Raw genomic sequence first — 14,320 nt, 5'->3', positions numbered from 1 at the left:
CTTTAATTGAAAAATAAATTAGGGTTTGAATTACATTTTTTCGAGTAGTTATAAGCTTGGAAAGGCAGGGGGGCGAATTATTCAATATTTTTCACAAAGTTTCTGACACACCTAGTACTATATTACTATTAAGATGGCCAAATAAAGTTCCTCCAGTATGGCTAATAGATAAATGAATGAAAACGATTCTATGAAGATAGACAATTAAAATGATTTATTAACAATTTTACAATTGAAAGAATTGCTTTGTAATGAGGAGGATTCAATTCTCTGCCGCCGAATCGATTACGGTAACTTCCTCCATTTTGAATTTTCCTTGTTTTGTGTTGTCGTCTGCTCAATGCAGGGGCAGATAACTCTGAGCAGATCAATAAAGGCTTCATTGTTTCTCTTAGCAAGGGAGATAACTTTAGGGCATGAAGAGCCATTTTTCTTTAAATAAAAAAAATACTATACGTAGCTTAGGTATTTACTTAATAGCTTTGTAAAGTTTTAATATTTAACTTCCTCGTTTTAGCTAACGACGTGTTGAGAATATATGAGTATTCTTTGTGTAACGTAGCAACCTTTTGTTCATGTCAGAAGAAGATACCAGGAACCGAGATTAACAATAATATTTAAAGTTTATTTGCAGTATATCAGCTTACATTAGCAACGTCAATAGGGCATAAAAACGTTTTGTACATAGGTAAAGAGTAATTCACAAACATTACATAAAAACATGAATGCTAAATAAAAGCTACAAGGTCCTATAGAAATATCGAATCAATCTGTTTTCTACCTATATATATATATATAAGCGAAAATGTATGTATGTATGTATGTATGTATGTTTGTGTGTCTGCTAAAAACTTTTGACCGACGGAACAAAAATTCACAAACTTGTTCTCATATGAAAGCCCCACCTCCGGACGACAAATATCGAAATATTGGCCCAAAAGAACCACCAGAAGTGCGTCAACTGATCGATTTTCTGCAGGAGGGGGGGCAAAAAAGTGACATTTTAATGTTAAACATTACATATTTTTTAATCGATTTATAACTGCCCCAAAAAATACGGGCGTCAACTCTTCTACATAAAGTATACACAGGGCCGTTTATTTTGGGTCAACTTGTATTTAAAACCCGCTGAGTCATGTCACGTGATCTTGATGTCAGCAAGCTGTAATGGCAGTCTGAATTTAAAAAATATTGTTGTTATCGGTAAAATTTTTTTTAACCCTCACACAAGCTAAACTATGAACTTCTACGCTATGACAACGTTACCAAAGTTATTAGCACGTTAAAAATAGTTAGATACGATAGTTAAAGAAAAATAACAAGCCAAAAATGTGAAGTAAAAAAAAAATACGATTACAAAAAATATTAACGATCGAAGATTTTACAAAAAAACAAACCCAGACGCCATTTTCTTTTTTAGTAACACTCTTTAGAGTAAGGAAGACGAAGTGTGTGTGTGTGAGAGAGAGAGAGAGAAAGAGAGAGAGATGCAAACAGAGAGAGAGAGAGAGAGAGAGAGAGAGAGAGAGAGAGAGAGAGAGAGAGAGAGAGAGAGAGAGAGACGTTACTTTTTCACCCCGAAATCGACAATTTTCGACAGGGAAGGGGGGGTCAACAACGCATGCGTCAGATGACGTCGTGACCTGCTTTACTTTAAATACTTGAAAAACCGAACAAATTTCATATACGTCGCTTTAGCTCAGGTAGTTAAGGCCTTGGTTCATTATCTAAACGTTTTGGGTTCAAATCGTGATGTGAGATGTTTTTTTTTTTCGATTTTTTAAATTTAAATATTGAATCCTGTATTATTTAAGCCATTTTTCACGTAACGTTCGTTTTCCTTTTTTTTTTTTTTACTTCGCTTATTCTTAGCGACACCCCAAAACACCCGGGTACCCACCGATTTTTTAAATTTTAATATCAAAACAGGCTTATTTAAGCCATTTTTCACTTGTTCGTTTTTCTGTTTTCATCGTTCGTTTGCCTTACGTTAGTTTTGTTTTCGATGTTTTGATTACCCCCCCCCCGCTTAATTAAAACGTTGTTTTCTTTTCTTACTTGGCTTATAACAATGCTTACATCGTCATCGTCGTAACGCTCGACGACTTTCAAACATCTTTCACTTATTCGCTTATAACAATGCTTCATTCTGGCTGGCCGATTTTATTTTAAAACTTTGCCTCAGGGTTTCGGCTTCGATCCTACCCCCCCCCCCGTCCCTGGTTTCTTTTTTATTTAACACCACACACACCTACAAATACCCGGGCAACGCCGGGTACCCCTCGCTAGTCTATAATATGAATCTCACCTGTCCGTTTACATGTATGTATGTATGTATGTATGTATGTATGTATGTATGTATGTATGTCTGCCTAAAACTTTGACAGAGACGACGGATTTCCATGAGATTGGTATCGATTTGAAGCTCGACCCTTCAGACGACAAATATCGACAAATTGGCTAAACACATTCATTCCTTCACCCTCAATTAGGCACTTTTCTACAAGGAGGGGCCACTTTTTTCACCGATATTTTCGGAAATCATCCCCTCTTTTCGAATGGCTAGCCTTAATTTAAACCATCGCTACTTCTGGTTTGATGATGGATGCAACGGCAAAGACGTTACATTTTTTTTTCACGTTCTTTTCCTCCTTCACAGTACAGGTTCGAGCCTGGCTACCTACTACCACTTCTTTCTTTTTTTGTTTTTGTTTTTTGCTCAACACACACCTCCAAACACGCCGGGCAACGCCTGGCACCCAAGCTAGTTCAATTTAAAGGAAAGGAAAAATAAAAATCTGTGTTGCATGATGTAAAAAGGTCGTGTCTGTTCATGTTCAACTCCTATTAATATCATAGTATCATGTTTTCTATATACGGTATAATCATGTTGACACACCGGTTCCCATTTGCGCGCTGAAGTTAAGCAAGGTTGAGCCTGGTCAGTACTGATATGGGTGACCATTTGGGAATTTCAGATACTGCATGCGTTCTCCATTTATCTCAGTATTGTTTCCAGTCGCCCTAGACATCTCCTTACCAGTAAAATCCAGCAGTGTCGATTCAGGAGAGGTGTGGTTGGAATATTGCCCAACCCACGTCTCATAATTACGTGTGCAACTACCCTTACAGGAGATAATCGTTGTCTTTTGAGGCTGAACGGAAGCTTCCGTTCTACGCTTTCTCCCCTCAGAGTGCCTTCTTTTAAAGAAATCAGTAATGCTAACAACAGAATCTAGCAAATTTTAAAAAGTTGTGATATGCTGGCACATCTAAACTATGTTATATACCCCTAATACACGCTTTTTAATATGTTACTCTATCCAGCTAGTTTTCTCAATCATAACATTCACCTTCATATCTTTTCATGTATATATATATATATATATATATATATATATCTATAAAAGTGAACGTGTCTGTCTGTCTGTCTGTGTGTCTGTCTGTCTGTGTACATTTCCCTACGCAATAACTCTGTCAATTTTTAGTCTATAGACTCGAAATTTGAAATACCGGGTACTGAGATTTGGGAAAATCGATGTGACGGGTGTCAGCCAGAAATTTGGCTGTTAAGGGGTCAAATTTCAACGATTTGACCTTTAAGAACTCTACCAAACTCCTCCGACAATTTTGGGTCTAGACACTTGAAATTTTAGATATAGGTTCCTTGAACATGGATCTAACTTAATAAAGTGATTTGAGCCCGAAACAATAAATTTTAAGGGGTCATAATAGGGGTCAAAGTTTTAAAAAATTAACCATTTTTTTTTGTTTTTTTGCTTTTTTTGCACAGCATACACCTCCAAACACCCGAGCAAGGGGTCAAAGTTCAACGATTTGACCTTTGAGAATTCTACCAAACTCCTCCGCCAATTGTGGGTCTAAACACTTGAAATTTTAGATATAGGTTCCTTGGACATGGATATAACTTAATAACTTGATTTGAGTCCAAAACAATAAATGTTAAGGGGACATAATAGGGGTCAAAGTTAAAAAAAATTGACCGCTTTTTCTTTTTCTTTTTTTTTTTCTCAACATACACCTCCAAACACCCGGGCAACGCCGGGCTGAAATGCTAGTATATATATAAAGTTGAGTTTACATTGATATTAAGTCTACTTTTTCTATTTAAAATGACTAAATTAAATAGCCTGCTAGTATATGTAAAGAATTATAGAACTCTGGATCGTCCGGGTGTTTTTGCTTGCTTGCTTGAATCTTGTATTATAATAAAGTCGTATTCCTGTCTGTTTCTTCACAAATTAATTAATATGTACAAAAAGTACACCATTTCACAAATCTATTTTCATACTGAAAATAATCTCATATACAGTTTTAGTCCAACATGATTTCTATTTATATCTATATATACTATTCATTTAAAAGAAATCTACATTCAATGAGTAACCTCATTTGCATATTACATTAAAGAAAATCCATTTTAATAATTGGCTCAATGTTATTAATTGTTTGTTATAATAGAATCGTTTTTATTGTTCTATTTAGAAACATTATTTAAAGTTGATTTATTTAATTCATTTTTAATTTAATTTATATTTGATTTAATTTATTTTCAATTATTAATAACTGAAAACAGTTGCGTTTAAAACCGGAAGTAAACTTATTTATTTAAGAAATGAGAGTTATTTCCCCCTTAAGCGATCAGAGTTACTTCGCATTTGATTTCCATAGACCAAGATGAATGTGTTTTATGCTTCTCTAAATTAAACATTAAACTTCTCGTAACAAGTTAGAATATCCAGAGTATCTCAAAAAAATTGAATGTGACTGATCCCTCCACCCGCCAATATATTTGGACCGGGCAAAGTCGGTTATATACAGCTAATAATATTCATAACTACAATTCGAAAGTGGAGAGATTTAACTCCGCCCCAATTTTCAATTCTTTGGATTTTCTTTCAATGTTGACAAAATCTTCTAAAAGACAGTTTTTTTTTGTGTGTGTGGGGGGGGGGGCCCTGACAAAAGGAGGGTGGGCCTGGAAATGCACCCTTGTCCATTTATCCGTTCGTCTGTTCGCACTTTTCTCAATAACTACGCCTTGGGATTTTTTGAAATTTGGTGCAATACCCATTCTATAAAAAATGAATTTTAAATTAAGAAAATGAATAGGAAAAGAAGTATTTCTCTTTGTTTTTTTTTTTCAAGATATTGTTTTAATGTTAAATAGCAAAAAAAAAAAAAAAGGTTTTAAGAACACATTTTCGATTCAATAGTCAATGTTCTGTTATTGTTATTGCATTATTGGTCAAAATGAGGGTGGACCTGTAAATTCACCCTTTTCCATTCATTAATTCGTTAGTTCACACTTTTCTCAATAACCATGTCTTGGAATTTTTTGAAATTTTGCACAAACATTAAGCATATTACAAGTAAAAAAGTAACAGAACGGATTTTCTGGGAAAACTCTGGTTGTCCCCCCCCCCGCGGGGTGCCTCTCGGGTTAAAATGGTTAAAATTAACACTTTGATGCCTTGGATTTTTATAAAACTTTCTGAAAAGTTGTAACTAACTGATTTCTATATAATTTTGGGTGCTAGTGCACTTACTGATCCAGGCTATTTTTTAAATCGTATTTCCAAGTTTAATTAAAGTTTTATGATATGTTTTTTTTTGTTCAATTGTAAAGTTAAAGTATAGAATAGGTACAAAACACCTTCCCCTCCCCATATTAAGAATGGCTTTTTAAATAATAACGTTATTATGACAGCACGATACATAAGTGCACTAGTACCTAATTTTGTTTGCCTATACTTCGCGATAACTCTTGGGTGTGCCCCAGGGGCTCTTTTAGGGCTAATAAAAGCACTCCATTTTTGGGACTATTTTACCATATTTGTCCAAAGTTTTCTGTGTATGTCTGTTTAGCAGTTTTGCATGGTGCTGAACTCAAATTAAAATATGTTAAGGCCTTGGGGACTTTTGGGGCTAAATGGGGTGGGGGCAAATGATGGACTTAGTCATTTTTTTTTTTTTTTTGCATGGTGCAGAAGTCAAATTTACATATGTTAAGACTTAAAACTGCACCGTTTGTTCATTTTCACCAGGATTTGACGTCTCCTGGGGACTTCTGGGGCTAAATGGGGGATGATGATCATTTTTTTATGCCTCATTCATTGTGCTCTCACAGGGGACCATGCATGCTTCACTTGTTTTTTTTTTTTTTTACTTCAGCTTTTTTGATTAAAATGTACATTGCCACGATAGACAACAAAGCCATCTTAATTACTTACCATAGTCTTTTACTGGAAGATTAAGATTGGCCATTCGACACTTGACCATTTGTGCGATTTCCTGCCGTTCAGGAGTTGTAGTTGTGCGATATGTTGACTGTTCCTCGTTTTCATGAATCATACTCAGAGAAACCTGCAAAAGAAGGAGAAAGTTCTTATGGCGGTGCATAAATTTTTTTTTTTTTTTTTTTTTTTTTTTTTTACTCATGTTCACCCTTTACAAAGCATATCGCCACTTAGACATAAGAGGCTACTATTTGGGACCATGTCTAGGAAAGATTAACAAGATAATTGTTTATGTTACATTTAAACTTCTGCATATCAGTACAGTCAGGGAAGCAGGCAGCAGGAAGGGAATTCCAAAGTCTAGCTGTTCGAGGGAAGAAACTATTAGAATAGAAAGCTTTCTGGCATTTAGAGACAACGATAATGAAGGGGTGAGATCTTATTGCTAAGCGGGTTTGTCAGGGATATGTAACGCCAAGGGAAATATACATGAAACAATGTAGCAAAGTTGTGACCAACACCCAGGGTTTTCTCTAAAATCTAAAAGCTCGTCTTGAAATGTTAGTAAATTTGTCATTAGTCTTATTTATTGGTCTTTAATGTCCTTGAAAAGGGAGATAATAAATAAGAAAAACGCATTTGTGGGAAATAAAAATCTATATCATATTTCTCTTAGTCTGATTGTTCATTCCACTTTTTCTCAGAAACTACGAGGAAATCTGGCAAAAACATTTAGTATAGACTTTTGTTATGATAAGGTGCAGCGAACTAAGTATTATGGTATCTGTTTGGTGCACAGTTAGGGATCAATAGGGATTAGTATTTAATGCAAAAATGAACACAAACGTAACTATATTCAACCATCTGTTTTGTATAAAGAACTCATTTTAAATCGATGTGCTATAACTTTTATCCGTTTTTTTAATGATCTAAAAATCTTTTAAGGTTATATTATATTACAGTAAAGCAACGTGACCATTATGCTCGAACTGTGTTCGTTACAGTTCAAACCTCTCTCAGACCTCCACGCCGTCCAGCACTGTCAGAAAGGAACAACAAACAAAAATAAATAAATCCGACTCGGCTTTTATTTCTTCTTTAACATAAGTTGTTTATTACCATTTTTTCCCCTCGTCTCAACAGCAGCTTAAAAGTTTATTGCTTCTGCTCCGCTACACGCCAGCCATAGACAGCCATTTCTCATATATTCATCTTTTTTGACTATACTCTTTCTTCTGACCACATACTAGCTACATCCGGCCCATTCTAGCCTTCACTTTACACGTCCATCTCCTTCGGCGCCGACTTTTTTTCTCCCGATCACATGGTGTCTTTTTCTCTTTTTCTTCAGCTGCAAGCCCGAGTTTTATGGAGTTCATGACGTGAATAGCGCAATGAGTGCAGGTCGTCGGTGAGGGCGATGAGGGTCAAAAGGTTAAGACTCATCAAGCCTGGCGATACCTAGCACTAATCGCACTATTCATATCATGGACACCATAACACGAGCACACTTGCCAATTTGCATACATGTTCAAACGCTGCTCCTGCTCCTTCGCCAAACTTTCACAAGAAACACTAGACTAGCTGAAAACATTATCAATAATTTTCCACACTCTTTATCTGTGCCTAAACCTAAACATAGATTCCATGATCAAAGCTTCTTTCTTAGAACTGCACGCCTGTGGAATTGTCTTCCGTTTTCCTGCTTTCCAGCTGTTTATAATATGGCTGTCTTCAAGTCCAACGTGAACAAGGTTCTGATGAGCCGTTCCACTTAAGTTAACAAATTTACCGAACTTCCATTACTATCGATTACTATATTGTCCTTTTGACTACTCTACACTCTTCAACCCTTATCCTTGAGTGGCCTATCGGCCTTGATAAGTGGTGACGCCTATGTAAAAAAAAAAAAAAAATCGCCTGCCATCCATCCTTTGGCTACTGTTGATATTTTCACATGCGTTCTGTTACATATATACTTATCGGAAGAGTCCATTGCATATTTAAATAGGGATGATATGAGAACACTGTCAATGAGTGATAACGATCAAGATGATATAGAATGTAACACAAAATTATTGGCAATTCCTTATCTAAGGAAGAATGACATTATTACACTTAGAGGAAAAGAATAAAACATTAGGATTAGCTACTTTATTATAGAAAAGAATGAGAGACAATTTAAATTAAAACTTTTTTTAAAATCTTTTTTTTTTACATGGGAGTCACCACTTATCAAGGCCCGAAGGCCACTCGAGGATAACGGTTAATGAGTGTATGGTAGTCACTGAGACAACAGTGTATTAATAGTTAGTGGTGGAAATGGGGTAGAATCAATGGAAATTTACTAGTAAATAATTTTGTATGAATCATAATGCGGAAATTTGCTCTTAAGGCAAATTAAAAACATAGAAAAATAAATCGATTAATCAATTGTATCTTTTTGCTATTATTAGAGTAATATATCTTTGGAACAAACAATAGTGCAGTACATTTTAAAATGGAATTATATATATATATATATATATATATATATATATAAATTCATTTGTCATCTCTTTTTTTAAAAGATGGCATAGCCCGATAGTCAAAGATAAGATTTTAGCAAGCAAGTTTTATAATTATATATATATATATATTGTTATGATACGCCCCTCGAGGGTTCCAAATTGGAATTTATTCTCGATTACGTATCTGTTAAGAAAAAAAATAATATGCCGATCATGAAAAAAAAATAATATGCCGATCATGGAATGTTATAACCCAAATGACAAGGTAATCTAAGGTTCTTTGATAAGTACCGGACATAACAAGATTATATATATGTATTTATACATACATCAACTATTTTATAGTGCGATAAAATTTAATAAGCAAAAAAACAAAAAAAAAACATAGAATGCAAGGTTCAATGGGTCAAAACAAAGCGGAGCAAACAAAGGAAGTTCGCAAGTTAGCCAATGTCTCTTTTGTTTTCGCTTTTTCTTTATATTATATAAGATAACATTTAGTAAAAACGAAAATAAATGTCCAAAGAGTTTATTCATCTATTCATGGGAGTGACAGGATTGGGATTAAAAGGAGGAGGGGTTAGGAAAGGTATAATCCAAACGAAATGAATGATTCACAGAAATAAAATATTCAAGAGAAGTCATCGTCCAATTCCAAACTTCCCGGAATTTTAACTATTCCTTGATATTCGTGGTAACACGTCCATTCCTCGTTTTGCAGTAAACATGGTTCTTTTGGTGTTTGCCCTTTTCTGCTGTATTGATAAATATATATCGGCATGTTGGCTCTTTATCCCATGCAATTATATTTAAATTGAATTGATTAGGGCACGTAGCAAATTTAACAATTTTTCACCACAAATTCTGTCATTCTACGTCTGCCTGCTACAATGTTAAATTTCAGAATAATTAAAAAAAATATTTTCTGCCCCATGTAGGTTCATTTTTGCGCCAACTTTTTTTCAAATTCCCTGCCCTTCCTCTCTCTTTATGAAATAGAAAGAAAGAATAAATGTGGGAAGGGGAAAGGGATAAAGAAATGTGTGACGTGACGAAGTGTATGGAGGGGCCGTCCGTCTGCACCAGTTCTGTTAGTTATTTGGCGTGTGAACGTTATGAATTCGTTGCTTCTCCCCCACTTGAATAAAAATCTAATCAAGGAAGGGAAGAATCTTTGTCATTATGCATTTTAAGTGACTCTTGTAACGGTATCACCACTTAATCGCATGTAACAATACACACACACACACACACACACACACACACACACACACACACACACACACACACACACACACACACAAATATATATATATATATACAATATTTATTATGACACTATATATACATATTTCAAGGTCGTACCATTGGTTTTATTACCCCGAAACAACCATAAGAGGTTGGAAAGAGTCGGCGTAAATTCATCAGCGACAATGAAAAAACTGGAACAGTGCAAAGTGAACAAACAGAGAAAAAAACGTTAAACGAACATTTAAGACTCAGAGTTTCAAATTTTAAAAACATAACTTAATAATCGACGCCAATAGATTATGATTATGGAAGGAAGAAAGCGCGTGTGTGTGTAAGTGTATGAGTGTGTGTGTGTGTGTGTGAGAGAGAGAAAGAGAGAGAGAGAGGGAGTGTGTACTTAGAACTATTATTAGAAACAGAGAGAGTTTGAATATAATTGGATATTCCCCTCCCATTAATTTGGATGCTCGAGGGCAGCTCTATTGCTCATTCTCCCTCCTGCATACCATTTTAGCTGTCATCGGGTTTCGTAGCAAAGTTAGTAAACAATAATTTTTCTTTTTCCATAGTACTAGCAGGCCACCCGGCGTTTTCCGGTCGTAAAATATGCATAAACATTATATAACATTATATTTTAATTCATACAGAAACTGAGATATGTGTATGGAAGTATTACGATTTTCTAAACAGTTTACTTCTTGTAAGTAAAAAAAAAAGAAGAAAAATACTCAATACCAATCAGCCGGCTTTAAAAACTGTTTCCAAACCTACTTATTTTTTTAACATAATGAATCTATGATGTAAACCATTCACGCATGTGCATTTCTGAAATAGTTAGCCAACAGATAAAAATCCGACGACCCCCATGTATCAATTTTTCAATTTTTACCCCTTAGTAGCCCGTTTTTCTGGATGAAAACTGATTAAAAAGTTTTCCACATGCCTGAATATCCTATATACCAAATTTAAAGTCTGTAGATCAAAAATCTGTTGAGGATATAGGTTGGGAAGTATCCTCACACACACACGCATTTTCACTTTTATAGATATATAGATGGATTAGGCAGTATTGATGGCTCAAAGCACCCTTGTGACAGTATCCTAGTCATTAGTTATCTTATCGACAAGGCTGGTACCCTTTTATACACTTGGGTGGACTATTTACTCACAGCATCTTGTATTCCCAAATGATTAGGCATTTAAACACTAACCAAATTCAAGATTACTTAGCTTTGGTAATCTGGCAAATTATATCGCTGAAAAGAGCATAATAAACCACATATGTTGAAAAGAAGACTATATAACAATTTTTTTTAGTCGGTCTGTTCAGTCCATCTTTTCTCAGAAACTATGTGGTGATCTAACAAAAGATTTAGCATAAACCTTTGTTACAATAAGTTTCTTTTTTTTTACAAGGTGGTCACCACTTATCAAGGCTCGGAAGCCACTCAGGGATAAGGGTTATTGTAAGTACAGTATGTTAGTGTGGATATTTAATAAAGTGTCTACTTAAGGGGACGGTTCATCAGGAATTTGTTGTAGCGAACTCAGTAGTATGGTATCTATTCAATGCACAGTTAGGGATTAATAGGGTGTTGTGATGTTCGTATTTGAATAATTGATGAGGGAGAGCACAGTAACAGTTAAATAAATATGTATTAATGAAAAAAAAACATGAAAAAGGTAAATTAAGCAATATCTTTGCTTAACTGCAGGACTAGGTGACGACCATAATCGCATGTCCGTCTCTGACTGACTTGGTCAACTGGTCCTCGTTCCCCAGAAGTGACGTCATAGACGGAAGTAACGTCATGGAACAATTCATTATTCCAGGCAGTAGTGGTGCATCCCCAACTTAGGGATTAGTACTTAATGCAAAAAAAAAAAAAAAAACGAACACAAATTTAACCATATTCAACCATCAGTTTGACATAAAGCACTCATTCTAAGTCAATGGGCTATAACTTTTGCCCGTTTTTAATGGTCTAAAAATTTAGTCAGGATATAGTGCAATAATACAATGCCACCAGTGTAGCTTCGTCTACTCGACTCCCTGAGTGGAATTATTATATACGTATCGGAAGAGTTCATTGTATATTTAAATAAGGATGATACCACAACACTGTCAATGAATGATAACGTCCACCCTTTAATCATAAAGTCTGGTAGGTGCTATCATGACGAATGAACAGCTGCTACACTACTACCTCCCCCATAAAAAAAAGGAGGGAATGCATGGAATAATAACATTAACAACAGCAGAACAAATATTACTCTTATTACTTCCTCAAAGAGGAAGTAATGCCTAGGATTATAGTATCATGGCAACAAAACATATTGCACTACTCAACTACCTCCACCCGCCAAAAAAAGAAGATAATCCCTGGGAGGATAGTATAATGGCCACAAAACAGATACTAATCTATATACTCATCTGCAAAAAAGGAGGAGTTAATACTGGGGCAGATGATATCATAATTAGCTAACTTATAGAACACTAGTCCTCCATAAAGGAGGAGGTAATGTCTGGGACTTTGGCATCATGACAGCAGAATAGATACTACACTAACCTCTCCTCCTGAAATGAACACTAGTACGATCATTAGAAATAATTATATAATTTCGGCTTCAGGCAGACGGATACTAAATCTCCACTAATAATACTTTAGTACTGTGTACGACATAATCACGTTGACACACCAGTTCCCATTAGATTACCAAAGTTAAGCAACGTTGAGCCTGGTCAGTATTAAAATGGATGACTATTTGAGAAATCCAGGTGTTGTATGTGTTTTCTGTTTATCTTTGCATTGTTTCCAGTCGTCTAGCAGTTCTCCTTGCCACTGGATGCAAGCAGTGCCGATTCAGGAGAGGTATGGTTGTGTTATATAGTTATTATTATTATTATTAGACTATACCACTTGTGCGCGTATGTTACGTGAGTTCTTATTAGTAATGATATGAGTCTTAGTGAGAGTTCTTGTCTTATTACATATGATGTTGTATCTTAGAGAGAGAGAGATGTTGTTGTAATGACATTTTATAACACAGACATATTATAACAATACAATTTACCTTTTTGTAGAAATCACAAACACAAAGATGAGCTTTATCCAAAACACATGGTGAATTTATTTAATACGACCGGTCGGGATTTCCTCATTAAGAACTCAAAGTTTCACATCTTAGTTTCTGAAGTGACGTCTCGCTTCAGACGTCCGCCTGTCTGTCTCCCCTGACTGTCTCTCCTGACTGTCTCTCTGACTGTCTCTCCACCAACTAACTCCCACCTGCTATATTGAGAACTCCATGCATGTAAAATGTAAAATGGATGACTATTTGAGAAATCCAGGTGTTGTATGTGTTTTCTGTTTATCTTTGCATTGTTTCCAGTCGTCTAGCAGTTCTCCTTGCCGCTGGATGCAAGCAGTGCCGATTCAGGAGAGGTATGGTTGGAGATTATATAACCTTTGCCTTACAATTACTTGCGCAGCTATCCTTACAGACGGTATCCATTGTCTCTTGAGACTGAAGCACTAGGTCATAGATATGACCTTAAACTATATCCGATGGTGAGGCCCCAGCTTGCGGGCTTTGGGGAGTGTGGAACCACCCCTTAATTGCCATTGCTCCCAGGTCCACTCTGACCCAGAGTGGTAGTGCCTGTTAGAGCCCTAACTATGTCTTAAATGGAAACTAACTTGAAAAAAAAAAAAACCCCAAAAAAACAAAAAAAAACAAACAAATATATTCTATCAAAAATTTTCTTCCAAATCACTGGATTCGAAATTAAATGATCTGAAAAGAGTTGATATGCTGTAAAACAAAAACAACCGACCAACTGAAGCACTAACTACTGATATTAGGAAGGAAGAGGCGTCCAATTACATTATATGACGTTAAAATATCTTTTGAAATTGATCTAGTTCCAAAATATTTTCAAAAATGGAAGGAACAGTATATCTATTTTCCCCAAACTGTCACACTTCTTATAAATTCTGCAGCAGAATTTCATAATCACATTGTTTAAAGCATTTGTTTTGTCATACCTTTGGATTTGTATCCGGTGGAAATAATGCAGGAAAAGAATAAAGCAGTGAAAATTTTCTACTTACTGAATTTGTATCCCCGCCATCCAACTGCTGTGTTCGATAAATACCAATCGGAATTTCACAGGTTGTGGAACACAGTTTCTGATATAAACGGCCATATGTCCGTATCCACAGGTCTTCCTTGGTGATTTTCATCTTTTAAAGGGGGAAAAATATTAATCAAAAGCAAAAAATATATATATATATT

General features: G+C 35.4%; 1 protein-coding gene across 3 annotated transcripts in view; it reads right to left on the bottom strand.

Annotated features, from left to right (window-relative positions):
- The window catches only part of LOC145254815 (potassium channel subfamily T member 2-like), a 534,670-nt gene that overhangs the window by 52,522 nt on the left and 467,828 nt on the right, over positions 1-14,320 (bottom strand). For all 3 annotated transcript variants that reach the window (XM_080113638.1, XM_080113639.1, XM_080113636.1), the window contains 2 exons: positions 14,137-14,268; positions 6,255-6,387 (listed from right to left, as the gene is read on the bottom strand). In XM_080113638.1, coding sequence (XP_079969764.1) covers positions 6,255-6,387; positions 14,137-14,268 — 265 coding nt within the window. The remainder of the gene's footprint in view (positions 1-6,254; positions 6,388-14,136; positions 14,269-14,320) is intronic.

Source organism: Euprymna scolopes, chromosome 30 (assembly GCF_053919585.1).
Source record: "Euprymna scolopes isolate OS-2025 chromosome 30, ASM5391958v1, whole genome shotgun sequence".
Classification (NCBI taxonomy): Eukaryota; Metazoa; Mollusca; class Cephalopoda; order Sepiida; family Sepiolidae; genus Euprymna; species Euprymna scolopes.
The sequence above is the reverse complement of the archived record's forward strand: the minus strand, read 5'-3'. Positions and strand labels throughout refer to the sequence as shown.